Consider the following 21,344-nt stretch of genomic DNA (forward strand, 5'->3'; position numbering starts at 1 on the left):
AGATACTGAAGTTATTTTTACTTGTTAGACATTATAAATTGTTAAACTGAATATCTCAGTTATCTCAGTATTGGGTATAGCATAAATCAGACCTGCCAGTAAACACTGCTCCTGCCCAGGAGCTGAATGAATTACAAGAGAGTACATTTAATAACTATGTCTTTCATCCAAGTTTATTATTTGACCAGGCTGATATGTGAATCTAAATTGCTATCACACCTAACACATAACTTCATTTAGGTAAACTAGTAATCTAAAAACTTTGTATCTCTTGATCCTGCAAGTATTTCCTTTACAAAACAAACACGATAAAGCAATATAAATTTAAGTCTCCATTCTTACCTTGTGAAGTAACAGTCAGTCACTTTTTAAGACTCAGCTTCATGCTACAGGAAGTTTTCCTTGAACCCTCAAAGCAGTACTAAGTGGTGCTACTCCAATACATCTATCAGTGTTCTATACACTGTAGTGAAACTGTTTACATGTCCATGTCTCTCATTAGACTATAAGCTTCTCAAGGGCAAACACCGTATTAATTTCTATATATCTATAAACTAGCACAGTATTTGGCATATGAAGTACAGACCTAGTATATTTTTGTTGAGCTGAAATAAAGTACTTTGGACATGAGGATGGTTCTGAAATGACATTATAAAAATGTGCAAACTTTTCCGGCAAAGTACAGAACTAAACAATATCAGGTAAAACTTTCATTTTTTGGATCCTACAGTACAAACTAAAATAATAAGAATGATTTCAACACTGGTCTAAATTCACAATGCAACACGGACAATGATGATGGACCGCGTGGTATAGTACATCTCCAAAAGATCTCTGATCAAGAACTCTGTCATTGAATAGTTTTGGCCTACCTTAAAAAAAACGGTATTAAAGGCAATGGCTATCTTGAATAATATTTCATCTATGCTATTTATATGGAGTGAAAGACTACAGAGATTCAAAATCTTAAAAAGTTTATTAAAAGAGTACTATACTAGGAACACTGATATTGCATATTTTATTTAATCCCCACAGCAAAGAAGTCAGACATGAATTATTTCCAGTTTTAAAATGAAGAAACAGACTCAACGACACACAATTAGTTAATGGTACAAAAACAATATCAACCCAACTTGTTAAAAATTTCAGGAAATAACACAAATGGTTTTATTCTTCTTTGCTGTTGTAATTATACCCTTCCTCATCTTAAAAGTTATCAACATACTGTTGATTTTAGTTCAAAAAACTCACTATCTGAAACTCAAATTCTTAAACCTGAAATTAAAAATGAACTAATAATAAAGTCTCTAGCATTAGTATTAGATGGAGTATAAGAAAAAGAAACAAAAAAATTACCAAACAACTTTGATAAGATTTATCTTCATTTTGATAATGGTACTTTGCTATAACCTCTTTAAATATCTATTTATAATAGATGTGCACATTAATATTTGAAATATGTTATGAGAGTCTTCTATTGTGCAGAATATCAGGCATTGTTTAAAAATACAAATAACCAGAAAGAGTAGAGTTTAATTTTCAAAATAACATGCAGGGCTTCCCTGGTGGCGCAGTGGTTGAGAGTCCGCAAAAAAATAACATGCAAATGACCTGACATAACACAAAGGAGCAAGCACTGCAATAGACTGTTAAAAACTGATCACCCAAGTACTAAACATATGAAGATGAAGTAGCAAGGCAATTTCTCCTCAGTGCTGTCGCTCTCAATGGTGAGAAAAATAAAACCATACCCAGAATCACTGCGGGACCTTTCTCAAATCGCACAAACATCCCATTCATTATGATGTATGTCCCCAGGCATGCATCTTCGACCATTTATCCTCTGCCTCCCCCAACAAAATCACTGTTTCAGAGGATGGTGAAGCCTGTGAAAATGATTCGCTCTGGTTTTGTTAAGAGCATGTACGAGGTGGTGAATTCTGCCTTGTTATCAGATAAAGCTACAGAAACTTAACAACAGGAATGCACAAAGTATGTGGAGGGGATATAATATTGATTGAAACATGTAGACAGAAATGGTCAGGAAGAGAGAGGCTGACTGATAAAAAAGCTTTTAATACCCACAAGGAATCAGAACTGGTCTGGTAGACAACAGGAAAAGCTAACTTAGGTTGCCGATTATGAGGATGATATAATAAAACAAAGTAGGTTTACTATTAGGAAATTTTACCAGTGTCAGGTTTTTGCTGGCAGCCAGTTAAAAGAATTACTAAATATCAACAAATAGTACAGTAGTCTCCCCTTATCTGCAGTTTTGCTTTCTGTGGTTTCAGTTACCCATGGTAAACAGCAGATCGAAAATAATTCCAGAAATAAACAATTCATAAGTTTTAAATTGTGCACCACTATTCTGGGTAGTGCGATGAAATCTTGTGCCATTTTGACCTGTCCTGCCTGGTACATCAATCATCCCTCTGTCCAGGTTTCTTGCCCGTTAGTCGCTCAGAAGCCATCTCCTACCAAATTGACTGTTGAGGTATCACAGAGCCTCGGAGTAGTGACACTGGCTATTCGATTATGCCAAAAAGAAGCAATAAAGTGCTTTCTTCAAGTGAAAAGGTAGAAGTTCTCGACTTAGTAAGAAAAAAATCCTAAGCTGAGGGTGCTAAGATTCACAGTAAGAACAAATCTTCAATCCATGAAATGGTAAAGAAGAAAAAGAAATTCAGGCTAGTTTTGCTGCTGCACCTCAAACTGCAAAAATAACGGATAAGTGCTCAGTTAAAAAAGGCATTAAATCTGTGGATGGAAGACATGAACACAAAACATGTTCCAATTGACGGCCATGTGCTGCACCAGAAAGCACTGAGCCTATAGGAAGACTGCAGCCAGGGATCCATTGAAACAAGTGACATTAGCTTTACTGCAAGTGAGGGATGATTACACAGATTCAGTAATAGGTTTGGACTGAAAGATATAAAAATTACTGGAAAAGCTGCATTTGCCAATGACGAAGCCTCTGCCACATTTTTGGCAGAGTTAAAGGGGTTGATTAAACAGAGAGACCACATTCACATAACTTTTATTACAGTATATTGTTAAAATTGTTCCATTTTATTATTAATCTCTTATTGTGCGTAATTTATAAATTAAACTTTATCACAGGTATTTACTTTTAGGATAAAACATAGTACTTATAGAATTGAGTACTATCTGCCATTTCATGCATCCACTGAGGGTCTTGGCATGCCTACAGACAAGGGACTACTATACAGTCTCATTTTACTTCCAACTTGACTTTCATGTTTAAAGTTGAATCTTCATATTCTAAAAACTAAACAGAATTCATCTTTTAACTATAAATTATTTTCATCAGGATATGAAAATAATTACTGACACAAAAATAATTACCATTTCAGTGTGCTAAAAACAACCTGCATAATTCAATAGTCCAAAGATTTGCATTTCACTTAAAAATAGATATTAAATAAGCATAAATGTCATCAAATAATTTGGTCAAATGAAGCTCCAAAACCACCTTGTCATGATATACTCCTATCTCTCACAATAGAAATACCTTTTAGAAAACAGAATTTTTTTTTTTTTTTTTTTTTTGCGGTGCACCACCAGGGAAGCCCGAACAAAACATTTTTATCCTCCCCTCCCCTGATCTAAACTGTTCTTGGCACATAAAATGACCCACTTCTGTCATGTTCAAAGAGGCAGGCAGAGAAAATGAGACAGAGCAATTATATCAACCCAAAGATTCTACACAGAACACTTCTGCACTCTAAGGAATAAGTCAGAGTGGACAGATTCTTTCATCATTCTAGATTCTCTTCTAACAAAATGGCTGGCTTTGGGGATAAAAGTTAACCATTTTGAAGTGGAATCCAAACATTTGTTTAAAAGGGCATTATTTCGTGGCAAATTTATAAGGAGTAAATAAAATACTTAAAACCACTTTATTTAGAATAAAATGTTAAGAATAAGAATAATTAGAAAAGGTGAGATATATATAGGTATTATTTTTTATTATTTAGTATATCAAATTAAAAAATGACAAAATTACAGCTTGGTATGAATATATTATATTCACCTTTTTACTCCTGAATTTTTTAAATCTACACACCCATGCAAGTTTAGGTTTCCTTACTGAACCACAAAGAGTTAAGGAAACAAAAAAAAAGAAACAAAATCTCAAATTTAATGAACAATTACATAAACTCATAGCACATTTTCCCCCCAAGAGTGTAGCACCTAGGAAATGCATCAAAAGGCCTTAGGAAAATTGTATTAGGTGACCGAGGCAGATTTTCCCTTTAATTTTAGAATTATGACTATGATATAGGGAAGTACTCTAAAGGGTATAGGTATGTGTTAAAAGAGAGCAGTCTTTAACTGAAAGAATAAGGAACAATCATTCAAAGTCTCAAGAAAGTCAAACTATTTGTTATTATAAGTTCTAATTCCTTCAAAGTATTTTCTCTAGAACCTTCAAGCTTTCAGTAATCTTTTTCAAGGGCATATATGATAATAAAATACATACTTATTTCTTAAATATATTTCTATGTGTTAATAATTTAAAGAACCTGCATCAATTCTAGAATGTTACATTCAAATGTTTTTAAAATATAGTGCCAAACTGAGTAAGAAAAAAAAATGCTTTGAAATATAATCAGTTACCAATTCACAGTCCCAAGGAAATTGATTATTTTGGTATTTAGCTTCCAGATGTTATTTTTAAATGTTAAATGCACACACAAAATCCTTTATGGATAACAAGACACGCTGTATCTTTAGGGAGGCCCAACTATTCTAATTATATCAAATTAATAATAAATCCTATTTTTTTCCAAAAGGGACAATGATGATATATTATTTCACTATTGTTTTCACTTTTCAATTAATCGTGATCATTAAAAGTACAATGCAAAAGCACACTGATCATACCTAATTATTCTTGATAAAATTATGCACTTAATTCTTAAGAGAGGTTAGGTTAGTAGAGTGTTAAGAACATGGGTTGTTGATTCAGATAGATTTGGACTGAATCCTGGCTTTGCCATGCTCTAGAAGTGTAACTCTGAGCAAGGCAATTAACGCTTAAATCCCCAGTTTCCACTTCAGTAAAACGGGGCTAATTAGGAACCATGAAGAGCTACTATGAAGATTAGAGATCATATATGTAGGCTGTAGCAAAGAACATGACATAGAGTAGGTGCTCAATAAAAACTAAAATTATTATTAAGTTATTTATGAGCAGTGTTCTTATATCTGAAATTGAGCTTCCTAGTGCTATAAATAATATTTAAGTCTGGGAAGTAAAGTTGTTACATGACACAGTATCCTTGCTATATAATTGGGATTCAATTAAATACTATCAATGAAATCATATCAATTTGATAAATCAGTAAAATTTAAATTTTAATATTTAAAAATTAAATTTTTTTATTAAACTTTTCCAAGAAACCTTCCCTAATTACTAGCTAGAAGCAACCTTTTGCTCTTTTAAGATTTTCAAAGACCCTATCATAACTTACCCAGTTTTTAAAACTGTGCATACCAGCTCCTTTCTCTGATAGTATACGATTTTTGCAGAGCAGGATCAATGGATCACATAGCATATTAGCTTCCATAAAGATAACCTTGATAAATGTCTCCTTAATGAATGAAAAAATTAAGCCAGTAATTGCTTTCTAATCAGGGATCTCACCTCCAATCTTGTTTCCTTTTAATCAATCTTCCACTCTCCTCCAAATTTCTCTTTCTAGAAAACACATATGATTATTCAAAAACCTTTGATTACCCACATTTCCCAAAAGGCTTTCAGTTGTAATCACATCTTCCATCTAGCCACTATCTTCAGCTATTTGTTCTTCCTCTCAATCTATATTCCAGCCACAACATTAATTCATTAATGAAATACTTGCTGAATGTGTTTTATGTCAATTAGTGCACTAAGCACTGGAGACAGAAATATTCTATCCGTAAAAAAGTCATATAAAGAAATAATTACAGTTCAATGTGCTAAATGAATACTATAATAGCAAAAGAGTCCTAAGCAGCCCTTCCAAATCACACAATGTACTTGCAGACCTATATGCTCTGTTCTTGTGCTCTATTTACCCAGACTACCTTTTCTAAAACAGAATCATATTTATTCTTCAAGTTCCAACTCAGTGCCACACATTCTGTAAGATCCTCCCTAAATTCTGTAAGTAATGAAATAAATTGATCCCTTCTCTAGGTTCCTACAAATCTTTGATTGTAACACGGTATGGTATATATCATACAGAGACTCATACGCTTGTTTCCCACAGAACAGTATGTTCCCTGACAGCAGAAACCTATTAATCTACATACATAATAGGTTCTAATTTAAAATGTATTTAACTAACCTGAGTATATGATATGATTTATAATAGCTGTACTGTAAATTCTTAATCGTCTTTTTATTTGTACATTTTTCATTTCTGGTTGCAAATTTTATGGGTCTTAGAAGATATATGATCATTAATAAACTAGGAGGCTATCTTAGATGGTGATGAACAGAAGAGTAACTGTAGTTATTGACTGACTACCACCAAAACTCATAAGTTCTACTTTAATATACTGAGTTTCAACAAAAATCAAGAATTAAAAAAGTGAGAATTTCTCTCCCTACCTCACCCATACATAAAATTAATATGCCTTGTAAAGAGTTTAGTTCTTACAGAAGGGGAGAATAAAAGAACTACACATTTTCAATGTAAACTGCTAAAAAAGCACTTTTAATTGGAGCAATCACTACCCTTGGGATTATTTTTATTTCTTTGAAGACTACATAGTTTATATAATTTAGTGGCAGGTAGAGAAAAAAATAAAATTCTTCACAGCCAAGAAAAAAAACAGAACATTTACTGAGTTTTTCTCATCACAAAATACTAATTGAGTAGCAAAACACTAACATGAGTTATTCTAACATATGGGGGAAAAAAACATAAAGAATACAGAGTTTCAAAAAAAAAAAAAGAATACAGAGTTTCCATTACAACAGAAATCTAACAACATAAAACATATGTTCAAATTAAGGACTGTAAATGTTTAAAAATAATCTATCTCCATTTAACCCAAAATTCAGGTGATATCACAGTTGAATAAAAAGAAAATCCCATTAAAAAAAAGTTATTTACTATTCTTATTGCTGCTTTTCTTTGGGGCCCTTTGTCTCCCACTGTGTGTTTCCAACAAAATATGTTGTAATATTTGCCCCTTTTCTTAATCACCACATTATTCCATATTGGAATTAGGATAGTAGTATTAGTTGTCCAAATTTTTTTAAAATTAAAAGTTGAAAAGGGCTTTGGATACTTTCACAGTTAGTAGGAATGTCCTGCCAAGGTTGTAAGTTCAAATTTCCAAAATTACAAAACTTAAAAAATCAAATCAAAACAAACAGAAAGTAATAAGAAAAAAAATTTTTGGAAAAAAGGCTCATGTGATACTCCTTCCTTCCTACCCCTAAATCCTGTTTACACACTCAGTAGCCTTTGAACTAGGCTTATCTGGACTGAAGCAATTCCAAAGTCAGTTGTTTATTTTAAAATTAAATGTATATAATGACTCAGTAAATGGTAAGAGCACTTCATCACTTTTACCAACAAGGACCTGTACCTTTTCCTTTGTTTTCAAATAGAAGCAATAAGGTTAAAAAGCAGAGAATGGATACCACTTTTATTTGCTACCACTGCTCTTATTTAAAAGACAAAAATATTTTAAGGCCACCATAGACTTGATATAACATCTTTATATCAACACAGCTTACAATGAAAATCATGACCCCTACACATTAAAAATGCAACACTGCTAAGGATTTTAGTATTATGAGCTATTCAAAATACTGGCTTAAAGCTACAGAAACCACATGCCAGGAAAGCAAACTAGAATTCCAATGTGATGATCTGTTTCTAAACACTGTTGCATGAGTGTGAAGAGAGCGGTATATACTGACCCCTTGCCCTTTTAAAACACCACTATGACTTCCTGTTTATCATTTCAAATGTCACAAGTTGAGTACAGAAGGATATTAAATCAGGGCATCTTGCTTTGCCTTCAGAGGCAATAAAAGTTCTCCCTTAAAGAAAACTGAATTAGAAGTTAACCGCTCTTAGAGCACCGGCTAAGCTGGCTATAAAATGGAGAGCCTATTCATTCTTCTGTTTCTGATAATTAACATTAAAACCAACAAACAAAACATACTACCCTAAGTTGAAAATTTTTATTGAGGATCTTTAAAGTTACCTAAAGGTTTAAAGAAATTCTTTATTACTTGATTTCTATAATGCATTAGAGAAAAATACTGTAAATTAAAAGTACAGATATATAAAAGAGAATTATAGGTTATACAGTGCTGATCTTGAAGCTATAAAAGACCATAATGTGGGTATGCTCAATGAGTATGGGACAGCAAACAAGAAAGAGAAACATTATGCCTCTTCCATACTTGGAACAGTGTTTGCAGCTTTTAGGTTTCAGACGAAAGGAAGAAAATATGAATGTGGAAACAATTTCAGACTTTTGAGATTTAAATATACTTTAACAGAAAGAAATAAGACAGGGAAGGGGAAGAAGGAGAGAAGGCATGCTTAGGATCACATGAGCAAGAACAAAACCCTTTCTAATTCTATCAGCACAGTTCTGCAAAGTATTCTAGACCACAGAAGAACAACAACTTGAAAAATTAATCAATAATTAGGATCTAATAAATGAGCTTACACTTTAAAAATAATATTGCTAATTTTGAAAACAAGAACAACAATATCAACATAAACACCTAGTTCATCACTCTGTTCTCTTGAAATAGTCTCTTCACTTGGTTTCCTAGATACCATACTCTCTTGGTTCTCTTTGTCTGCCTACACTTTCTCAGTCTCTTTTACTTATTCCATCTCTCTAAGACCTAAATTTACAGTGTCAGTGTCGTGGGTGCTCAGTCCTCTTTTTCAGCTATTTACAATTACTTTTAACTTTCACTACTTCCATTTCTGGGTATAACAGACTAAGGTACTAACAGATAATATGATTAACCCTTCCTCCAAAAAACAAAATAAAGCAAAACATGAAACCTGGACACAGTACAAAAAAACCTACCTGAAGGTAAAGCAGAGTAAATGAAAGAAGACAGGCTCTGATGTAGAGTCTAAACAAACTAGGGTAAAGACTGGAAGCTATATAAATAAGACATCATCTCTTCAGAGTGCAACCTAAGACTAAATGCAGTCTGCACGGTTCAGGAGCAGTGGCTGAAGAACAGTGTTCATGCAACAGTGAAGCCTGGGTACATTATCCACTTAGAGAGCAGGGGAAACCCAGAAGGGAAAGAACCACACAAGGAATCCCTAAACTTAAATAACTCATCCAAGGAACAGATTCAAAGCATCTCACTAAAAGGCAAAAGATCTGAACTGAGGCTAGAGGTGGTGTCCAAGAAACACTGTTTGAAATTAAAGCCTATTCCAAAAGTTAACTGATAAAGCCACCACTCACTGGAGAAAAATAACCAAACACAGAATCTCTGCTTAATCTTCATAATGTCCAGAGCACAATTCAAAATTACCCAGCATATGGGAATTCCCTGGCAGTCCAGTGGTTAGGATTCAGTGTTTCCACTGCAGGGGGCACAGGTTCGATCTCTGGTTGAGGAATAATTAAGATCCCGCATGCTGCGTGGCATGGCCCCAAACAAAAAAACAAACAAAATTACCCAGCAGATGAAGAACCAAGAAAAAGAAATATCTTTTCTTCTCCACAAGCACAAATGGCTATTATCACTATCCTCCATGATATTAAAAAAAAAAATTCCTCTCAATGGATTAAAATCTTACCAGAGAAATAAAAAATCCCAGCAGAGAAAGAGAAACAATAAAAAACTGTTAACTGATTCAGCCAAAGAACATCAGTCACTGGGTGAAAAGACCACAGGATATTCACATAGTCTCAAAGTTATCATCTCACAGATTACTTAACAAATGCAAACAGAAAAAGGTACCTTTAAAAGGGAGGAATCTGGCAGACAACATCTAAACCAAGTAACTGGAACTCACCATTACCAGTAAAGGGACAAACATGTATGTGATACAATGCATTATTACTGTACTGTAACATTACAATTTTTCTATAGGTTTGAAATACATTCCAAAAAGTTAGAGGGAAATACAAACAAAAGGAAAAAATGCCAAAAGGCATACTATTATAAATCAGAGAGGGGAAGAATTAAAACAGCTGTCTTGGGATCTATTCACGTCCCTTACCAGGAAGAAACTGAGGGAAAAGTAGGTGATGGAGTTTAATCTACTTGTTAATATGCTGATAACTGGTTCTCCTGGTAATTATGCTAATGATTTTTGTTAGGAGAAAGTCCTTATCTAATGAACGCTCTCAGTGGGATGTCCTGTTGTTAAGGATGCTTATAGTAAACTAACCCGGAATCTATGAATTTATGAGGGATGGCACATGAGAGAATATCATGTAAGCTACACAACCTTGGGGTACAGAATGCATAAGTTTCAAAATCTAAATGCTTGCTTCTATTAGGTAATACCTAAACTTCCTCATTTAAATATCTCATCTACTCTGTGCCAAAAAGTACATGTCTGATGCAGAAAGGAAGGACCTATGGAATCATGGAGAGTCCTAAATCTCTCCTATGTTCACCTATGCCTTCTGATTGCATCTATCTTTGAAACTATTAGTAAAGCTGGATTCTAGGTAAGATCTCTAATATATGAGTCTGATTTGATGATATGATTCTTTGGATTGGCTTACAAATAAAAGATGAAACTATCAAAAATAATTACAATCTTAGAACAATAGTATTAATACTATTACTTTAGTAGAATAAGTGAATTAAATGTTAATTTGACACAAATAATTAACACAGTATACTTTCAGGACAAATAAGGCATCTTTTACCCTATGGCAAATTTCTTTTTAAGCATTCATAATGGAAAAAACTTAACAAAATCACAGTACGTGAAATTACAGAGAAAAATCTCAATAAATTTTTGAAAGGCATATATAACCTGAAATACCATAAAATTCTAATTAATATATGACTATCTATGACAAACATGCAACCAAGGGGGTGTGTGCAGTCTAGAACACGTCTAAATATGTCCTTTAAGTTAAGATTTTGCCCACTTTAGAGTTGTGAAGTTCAAATGATATGATATAGAGTCGACCCTTGAACAACATGGGTTTGAACTGCATGGGTCCACATACACGAGGATTTTTTTCAAGAGTAAATACAATAGGACTACACAATCTAAGGCTGGTTGAATCTGTAGATGCAGAACCACAGATACTGAGGTCCCACACTAATTTATACCCAACTATTACCCAGATTTTCAACTGTACAGAGGGTCAGAGCCCCAAACCCCATGTGTTCAAGGGTCAACTGTAGTTATATTATTTTGATAATGTATTACTTTACTTTATTTTATATAATGCTTCTAAAGATCATAATCTACACCATTTTCCTATCTGTGATCCACTAATGACAACCATTTAGAAACAGGCCATGATGGAGCATGAGATAAGGCAATCCTAACAGCTGATAAAGCTCAAAGGATGCTTTTAATAATAGAGAGTAGAAGATGTAAAAATAGAAAAAAAAATGCAACAAAAGGTGAAAGAGGTTTAAAATAGAGAAGTAAAAGGTAGCAGGCAGAGCAAGATCTCACATGATATACAAATTATCACTGCATAGGAATATTCAGCATAAGGAAAATTAATGGCCTCAGAGAGGAGAAAGTAAAAAATACAAAAAAGAGGTAACGGTATATTTAGCTGTAAGGAATTAAAGAATCTGAAAACTTGTTACACATCTTTGGGCCTTTTTTTCCTAGTGGGCAAATTTCATGCTTATTATATTACTTAATCCAATCTTTAAGAAAGTAGAGACTAGATATATTTCAGAAGTTCTCATCTTAATGAAGCAGTACCGTGAAATAGCTAACAGTATCAGCTTTATAATTAGTTACAGTTAGTTCACCACCTAACAACTATTTGACTTTGAACAAGCTGCTGAACTTCTCTAAGCCTCAGTTTCCTATTCTGTAAGATAGGGATAATAATATCTATTTCATGAGATAGTGAATATAAAACATACAATATAGTGCCTGGCACGTAGTAAATAATAAAAGCTAGTTATATTACCTTTATTGTTGAGAAAAGGATTTCTTGGACATTTTGATTAATTTCACCGTATGCTTTAATTTTACCATCTCTTTCTCTAGCTAAATAACTTAGGGATCTGTAAAAGTCAATAAGCTACTTTAATATCCAAAGAAAAAGGAACTGTTCCAAAAGGCAGGGTATATGCTAGTATCAAAGTTAAAAGTGTGAATACTATTAGAAAAGGTAGCAAAGATTTCTTTCGTATTTATACATTACAGTCTATAAAACTGGAATCTTTCATTTTATAGTATCATAAAGATCAGGCCATTTTTTCCCCTTGGCCAGAAAAAACAAACTCCCATTTCTAAAAATATATCAGGTTTTCTTCTTAAGGAAGTCTTCTTGCAACAAAATACCCTATTATCATATAAAGCAAGTATAGGACAGTATGTCATGAACAAGACTAAAAATGTAATGGTATATAAGCCAAGGAAAAAATTTATTTGGAAAAATGAGTAAGAAGAGGTTTTTCTCCAAATTTAATTGAGACTGTGAGCTTTCTGTTTTGTGACTATTTCTTTGATACTCCCATGTACACAATAAACACTCCCTTAAGAAATTACAAATGACCTTTCAATTTAAAAAAGTGCTTTATGTATTTGCTTCTTTTAGAAAAGTAGACCAATTTTGTAAAAGAACCACGGATGAAGAATGAAATTTGACATGTAAAGAAAGCAAACATACAGACTTACTCTTTTTCTGGTTTTTATACTTAGATTTAATCCAGTGTTTAAATACCATTACAAAAGGAGTTGAAGGCAGAGTATCCAAATAAACCATGCTAACCACTGACAATAACTCAAGGAATATATATACTATTAATTTTATGAATTCAAGGACTATACCAGGCTAGGAATTTTAGCTTTATATGAGGCAACAATTCCATAGTGGTCTTTTATAAACACAAGGAAAAACAGAAACAAAACAAACAAAAACAATGATCATGACATAGTAATCTTGTAAACCTATAAACTTTAATTATCACTGAGTCTGATTTTCTACTGCTGATGAGGTTTAAGAATTACAGAAAATAAGTTTCATATATAGATAAAATAGGAAAACTTTTCTTTCTAATTAACTAAATTAAATTCATTATTGAGAGTTATGGAAGGGAAGTATTTTAAAGATTAATGAATACCTTTTCTTCCCAAACTCCTGATATACTGTACACAGGCTTATTATATATAAGCCATCCTTTCCATGGTAAAATTATATCAGCAATTATATGGTAGCTCAAAGCCTCTGAATAATTTAGGACTACAAAAATGACTATTCAGAAGAAATTACAGGGAAAAATTTAGGTAAGGAATGTAATTTAGTAAGGAGCTTGGTTAAGAGAAAGTGAAAGACAACGGCATAACCATAACTTCCTACCTTAGTGTTATCCTCAAAAACAAAAATCTCTAAATATTTTATTTCTCACAGGAATTTTATGGAAAAAAAAGAAAAAGTCTAAATGATGTATAATACAAAGTGATACAAATAATAATTAAGAGTCAAATACAGAGTATTTTGAATGAATGACTGGACAACAAGGGTATTAAAACTTATGAGATATCAAATGGATTCCATGAATTTTACAGTCCTGTGAAAATAAACTTTAAAAACCCCCACAAAAACCATACCTCACACCAAAGAATCATGTCCTACATCGGTTTCTATTCAGATTAACTATGATAACTCTGTCTTATAGGACACTTTATCATCCTTCAAAAGGAAAAAATTGTGAGAAGCTTTGATAATCTAACTCAATTAAAATATTGTTAGAGATTTCTCTTGCTCTTTTATCTATCTCAAAACTTAGAAGTTCTACCAAAATGTAATAGTCAAACATACATGCAAAATGACCCTGCAATTAAGGTAACTGCTGGTACCAAATGTTGTTTTTCAGTACCGCAATAAAACAGTCTCCCAGACATTTAATAGTATGTCATTTGGTAAATGAAAGTTTCCACAAAATAAGAACAGAGAGAAGACCTAGAAATTATGCTAGTGAAGAGTTTGGCTGAAATAAAACAAAAATACGGATCATTTTGGTCCAATACTAATTTTATTTCAAGTTACTACAGAGCTGAATAAAGTGCTGACACCACCACACAAAAATTTATTGAGTTGGCAATAGGCAAAGCATGATGTCAGCCACCAATATCACCATCCACATTACCAAACAGCATGAACTTAACTTAGACTTGATCTTAACTTAGACTTCATGCCTAAAGTTACAGTAAAAATAAAAATCTTAGGTATGAAGCATTATTAAACATAGATGAGTTTAGTTTGGCATAGTTTTGACTCAAATTAGTCTAGTACTTTAAGAACTTCAGTAAAAAACATAGAATAATGCAAACAAACATATTACAATTTTCTAAACGTGCTACATTCTTCACCAAACAGACCCACACAAATAAGTCTTGGTCAACTCACGATTATATTCAAATAAGTAACACCAAACACACACAGAATGCAGGCTGACAGGAGACATGGAAACACACATATATACACATCCACACAATTTCTTACCTTCATGGCATGAATTTCTTCAAGCAATCGTTGTGCTCGTCTTTGGTTTTTCAACAGTGCATCTTTGGTACCCCTGCAAAAGACACATTATAATATGTGGCCAGAAAAACCATTTATTTTAGACTAGTATCATAATGAAAAGTCTCTCCATTTCTTTTAGAAGAGCTTAATAACTCTCTAAGTAACAAACATTCTGTTATCCTGCACTGCCCTCTCCTGCATCCAACACATGCCCCAATTCCATCAACAAACCCAAGCTTTTGGCAAAAATAAGCACTGTCCAGGTATTATATTAATGACTATTACCACTGATAGACAGTTTGCCTTCTAATTCCTTAATGGGAAAGCCAAATAATACTTTCTAATCAATTGATTAATAGCACATTGTATTTCATGTAAGTTTTATAAGCTACAGTTAAGTTTCATAAGCTACAAGGTTGGATATAATTTTATTAAATGACAACTGTTCTCTGGAATTAAATAAATACATAAAGATGTTAAATACACGATTATATCAGAGAAAAGGGCTATCTTATGAAACATTTACAACAGAAAAAACAAGAAATTAATCAGAAACAAAACACATTTGAAGACTCTGTAAGTACTCATGCTTAAAGCATAAGAACTATAAATAACATACTTTTTCTCTAATACTAGTGATACCAAAAATACAAAACATTATTTTTTCAAAAAAATTAAATGGAACACAATGTTTTGATAAACACTTCCAAAAGGTCCTAAAGATTTCAAATTAATTATCAATTCAAGGAATAAGGTGATATGAAATCTTTATAACTGATTAAAGGTATCACTTGATTTGTTAAACTATATCAACATCTTAAAAAAATAACTACTAATAACATAAAATACATGAATAACCCCAAAGGATTTTCACTTTGAAAAAGCCACAAGAAGAGTTTTGAGAAAACAGAATTTATCATATATTTTAATTGAATATGGTCCAAACTATGTAAGGACATGCTGACAGAGCACATTTTCTCTCACTCAGATCCTATCTACATATAAAACAAAGTGCTGTATGAGTAAGACATTTAATTACTCCTCTAGGTCCTACCCTCAAATTTTGTAAATACTGAATAAAGACAACTTTTGACATTTTATTAGTCATAGGACCATGACTTTAAATGACTAACTTTTTTGACTTCAGTCTGCCAACACTCCTGACAAGTTTTCGGATAACCAAAACTCGGATTCTCTTCACTTCTTTTCGCATCTTCACAACCTTCAAGGAATAAAGCCACAATTAGAGAGGTTCTTAATTCAAGAAGCAACATACCTTATTTTGAGTATTAATATTATAGAATAAGTCTACCACTTTAATCAAAGCTTTATTTAACTATATTCATAGTTTGATGAAATCAAACTTCTTCCATAAACAGTGAAGGAATAAGAAATCAACATTCTAAATATGCATCTGAGGATTTAGGAGAAACAACTTATTAAAAAAAAAAAAAAAATCACAGCATTCCCAGTGGCTAGTATTTTAAATTACACTTATATCTTGTTGGGCTTGGAACATAATAAATTGTGAGCTCCCTGACATCAGAGACCACCACATTTATCTTTGAATCCTTGTGATTTAAAATAAAGCTTCACCCGTAATTGTAAGAATTTAATTTACTGAATGGGCATTTGTATTAACAAAAGCAAATGCATGAAAGTGACTTTATTTTATTTGTTTTTAGCACACCCCTTTTATTTATATTCAGTAACAAATTATTTCAAGCATACTCAAAAAACACAAGGACACACACGCAGGTGCACACACACACACATACACACACACATTTAAATCGCCCCATTACAGAACAATGCTGAGGTCTAAGAACAAAAAAACAGAATTATTGGCCAAGAGATAGAAATATTCCAATGATAAAGAACCCCATGTTATAATAGTACTTAGTGCAATGGGATGCTATTGAGTTTATCTTTTATCTATCATTGTTACGAGGCATACGTCTTATAATTCCTCCTGTAATATCCTTCACCCCTCCTCCACTTCAGGAACTACATGAAATTCAGTTCAGAGATAATCGCTCCGGTGAAACCTTCAATGACTTCTTCAGTTAGATAACCATTCCATCCTTGGAGTTCCCACTATACCTGTAGGTAGCACCTACCACTGTACTGTCACTAACTGCTCATGAGGCTGTCTTTTTCTACTGTCTAAAATCTCCTGAAGAGTAGGGGCCTTGCAATATTTACATGTTTTCTGTGCTTGGCAAGAGTGCTTAGCACACATAATCCTCAAATTCTTCTTGCCAAAATAACAGTAACAACATGATTCTGTTTTTACAAGACTCTTGTATTTAGCTGTTACCTCTTACCCTTCATTAATATCTTTCACCCCCTTATCATTGACAATATTGGCAACCAACTTACAATTTCTCTCCACCCTAAGTTTTGCCATTATTCTGGGTGATGTAGGTGTCTACTTGAATAACCCACCCCAATATTATATCCTCACTTCTTGACTTCCTCCTTTCTAATGACCTAATCTATTCTATCATAGCCACCCACTTCCATGGTCACACATAGTTCTAGTCATTGCTCGTAACTATTCCATTTCTAAAACCATCAATTCAAATACTCTGCACTGAGATCACAACTTCTTTCAGCTTGCTTGTTCAACCCCACCCACTATAATGGTCTTCGAGTTTACTGGAACCACTAGTTCACTGACCCCTATACATTCTCTCAAATGATTAGTCCTTTTCTTTTTAATTTTCCTTCTCTTATCCAGTTTAGGTACATAATCAACACTTGCCAATACCTTAAACTCATCCCTCTGGTTAGCAATCCCTCTAGTGAACCCTGGATAAAAACAACATTCTGAGTTCTTTTATCACAGTACCCCAAGAGCCAGGAAATATCTGAGGCATTCTATCTACTAGATATTCACCATAACTAACCTCAAATGGGTCCTTACACTTCCTAGCAATCCTATTATACATATATATTTTGGTCAATTCACTTTATAATGACTATTTTAAATCTGTGTCTGCTTTCCTAAAACATCTAACCTTTCTCTTCTCTCTTTTCCAATTTCATGGAGAAAATAAACATCAGATGGGAAACATCGTCTTTCTACTACCATGAATGTAAATTTACTTGCATCACCCATCCTCCTCTATTAATAAAGTTACAATATAAGAAATATCCCTGAACTTTTCTGAGGTTAATCTTTTAACTGTATTTTGGATCCCATCCTCTTCTGCCTTCCTATAACCCTTACTACAAACTATCCATTTACTCTAGCATTGTCAATCTCTTAAATGGATGTTTTCCACTAATCTTTAATCATGTTTGAGTCATTTTCATTAAAGAAAAGACAAACAAAACATCTCAGTACAAAGTTCACTAGGAGCACCCTCTCTCAACTGCCCCAGAGTCAAGCTTTTAGAGATGTTCAAACTCACCATCTCCTTATCTGCATGCCACATAAAAATTCCCATCAGTCTACTAAAAGCTGTCAAAATGATTTCTAGAAGTCACCAATGATGTCTACAAGTCCCTGAATCCAACAAGAATTTTTCAGACTTCATTTTGCTTGAAGTCTCAGCAGCATTTGATACTGTTGAACACTTTCTCCTTCTTAAAATACTCTCCTTTTGGTTTCCGTAACAGAATACTATCCTGGTTTTCCTGCTTTCTCTCTAGCTACTTCACTTTGGTCTTCTGTGAAGGCACATCCACCTCTAATCAGTCTTGAACTGATTAGGCCAGCTCTTCTTTTCAAGATATACATTTTAGCCCTAAGTGATCTTATGTGTGTATACAGTTTTAATTTGCCACCTAAACAAAGATGACTTGAAAATTTCTACCTTCACATGAGATCTCCACTTTAGCTCCAGACCTAAATGTGTAACTGCCTACTTGATATTTCAAGTATGCTTAAAAAATCACCTCCAACTCACACCTGAACCCCTGTTCTTCACTCCCAACTGGATCCCTTTTTTGGTGTTTCATATTTAAGGGAATAGAACAATCCTTTCAGTTATAAACCTAGGCTCATTATAGGTAGCTTTCTTTTCTAAATCCCTCACAATGAATCTATTATCAAGTCCTGATAATTTTATTTCCTAATTACCTCTCAAATTGTACCATTTTTCTTCTATCTTGACTTCTTGGCTCTCTTGGCTGAGTTACTGGCAACTGTTTTCTCAATATCCATTTGTGCCCTTCTCCAATCACGTACCCACAACTCAATCAGAATACATTTTTTAACACTTAGATCCAATTGCTCTTAGAATGCCCAAATGGGCCATCTTTTACTCCATCCTCACCATGCTTATAACTACCACCAAATCTTTACACCTGCTGTTTTCTCTGATAGGACTGCTTTCTCTCCATGTTAGCTTAACATCTTATCTTTCTGATTTTGGCCCAACTGTCATGTCTCAATAAAGTGTCTCCTGGCCTCCCTCAGGGGTCAAAAAGTGCTTCTAGAATTATCATGACACTTATTTTGAGATTAATATTTTACTTTTAATCTGATTATGCTTAATGTGTCTTTCTCCCACTAGGTTATAAACTCCACGAAGGTCAAATATCTGGTTTTATTCAACACTGCATCTTAACACCCAGCTTAGTAGATGGCATACAATAAGTGTGTTCAATAAGTATTTGTTAAGCAAATGACCAGAAAGGGAGCAATACTCACTTGTTCATTCACTGTTTCAAAAGAGTAATATAATAACAGAATGTAATCAGATTTCCACTAGATATGTTAACCTCTTTGAAATTTGTTTCAAAGTTAGATCTACTTAGGAAAAAAATCATACTTGCATAAACAAAAGCCATTTAGACAAGGTTTAAGTGGAAAAATGAATTGCTACATTTCATAAGCAGCATAATAGGGGGTTATGATACATTTTTTGAAAGTTAAGTCATTCATAAAATAAATAGCAAGTAATAAATTATGCATTAAAATATAGTAACAAATATTTCTAACTGCTGTAACCTGTAGGTGCATGACATGATTATATACTATTTGCTAACTGCTCTTAACCAAACTTGATTAATAAATTGCAGTGGGCAGAACTGGTCCTCAGTTACATTTCAATCTTGGGAAAGCTAGACTCCAATTTTAAAATTCCAATTTAAGAAGTACTATGTTTGTCATTACTGCATAAGGGAATTCTGAAAAGCAAAGGGATGCTTCATGTATTTAGTTTCATGCCAATGCCAAAAAATGCTTTTCTAGCTTATTAACTTTTCCAGTATTTGTTAAGTTTAATATACTAAAAAAATAAGTATATTCACTTCATGTAAAAATGAAACTATTACTTTTATTTTCCTCACACTGCCTGCCCCAAACACCTAGCTTTCTCCAAGCATTTAAATTTATTTTTGTAAAACTGACAAACAGCTACCAGTAGCCTTTTAGTTAGGATTTAAAAGGTTGCCAATTCATTTGTTACCCAGGAATTATGAAGCTGGTTGACAGATAACCCAGATGTCAACAAACAGGCCTAAAACACTCAATATTGTCAGAAGGCCAATGTACTGCTTAAGGGCAACATGCTTTGGTGAATTCTTCAACCAAAAGCAAATAGAACTGTCTTTGTTAGAAATGTGAAAAGAGTATAATATTGTTCAGGAGGAAAGGAAGGAAAGAGAAATAAAGTAAGCAAGGACAAAACAGGCAGAATAATGAAATGTGCTGAAAGAGAAGAGACAAAATGAAAAAGAAGTGGAAGGGAAGAGTTTGAAGTCAAAAATTGAAAGACAAAACTCTGTAGGTCATCATTACCAAGACTGATAGGCCCAAGCTGAGTGCTTCCAAGCTGCAAAATAATGCATTTAATAATCTATAAGAGGACAAGAAAAAGAGGTAAGACACACACATCCACACCCACACAAAATACATGCACTGAAAATGAGGTGTCGCCTAAAACCTAGGCATAGAGATGCCCTCAGTTAACCTGGCGAAATCTGAACACAGTAATGTAACCTGGATCAACTCTTAGGTAGACAGTACAAAAATACAATCATAAATAAATAAAAAGCTAATATACCTGACTGGAAAAAGAACATGTGAACATATGGTTAAGAGTCAACTTAAAACACAGGAAAGGGAACCACAAAGAGCAAAAGCTGGCATTGTCTGAATCAAGAAGATTCCAAAGAAAGGTTCCCCAGCTCAAAGACCTGGGAACTCCAATTTGTACTGGAATAACTCAATTATGGGGACAGATGTATCACTGCCCAACACTGAATCATGCACCTGAAACCCTTTTTGCGGCTCTGTATTTCAAGTATCTCATGTGGATCAGCAGACAGGAAAAGAATGTGTCTTACTATGTGAGCATTAGTATCCACATTAAATATATTTCTCAATAAACTAGTTTTGTTATGTATATGGTCTCTTAAAAGTTTATGGTTGATATGAATTTGCTTTTGAGAGAATACTTTTTTGAGAATACTTTTGGGGTGACAACAATAGCAAGTTTCTGATCTACAAAGCTAAGAGCAAACTTTGGTTCACAGACAAAAGTAAACGTAAATGTTACCTTGAAATGAGTCATAGTTGGCTATCTGCTAGCCAATTAGCCAACCTCTTTTGGTAATGTACTAACTTATAATTAACTTATATGTAATTAACTTATAACAAAAACCCA

General features: G+C 33.3%; 1 protein-coding gene across 1 annotated transcript in view; it reads right to left on the minus strand.

Annotated features, from left to right (window-relative positions):
- SRFBP1 (serum response factor binding protein 1) overlaps positions 1-21,344 on the minus strand; it is a 52,852-nt gene that overhangs the window by 26,471 nt on the left and 5,037 nt on the right. The window contains exons 2-3 of the mRNA XM_024757151.1: positions 15,855-15,943; positions 14,701-14,773 (exon numbers count right to left, since the gene is read on the minus strand). Of these exons, the coding sequence (XP_024612919.1) occupies positions 14,701-14,773; positions 15,855-15,943 (162 nt within the window). The remainder of the gene's footprint in view (positions 1-14,700; positions 14,774-15,854; positions 15,944-21,344) is intronic.

The sequence above is a fragment of the Neophocaena asiaeorientalis genome, unplaced genomic scaffold (assembly GCF_003031525.2).
Source record: "Neophocaena asiaeorientalis asiaeorientalis breed wild unplaced genomic scaffold, Neophocaena_asiaeorientalis_V1.1 scaffold149, whole genome shotgun sequence".
In the NCBI taxonomy this organism is placed as follows: domain Eukaryota; kingdom Metazoa; phylum Chordata; class Mammalia; order Artiodactyla; family Phocoenidae; genus Neophocaena; species Neophocaena asiaeorientalis.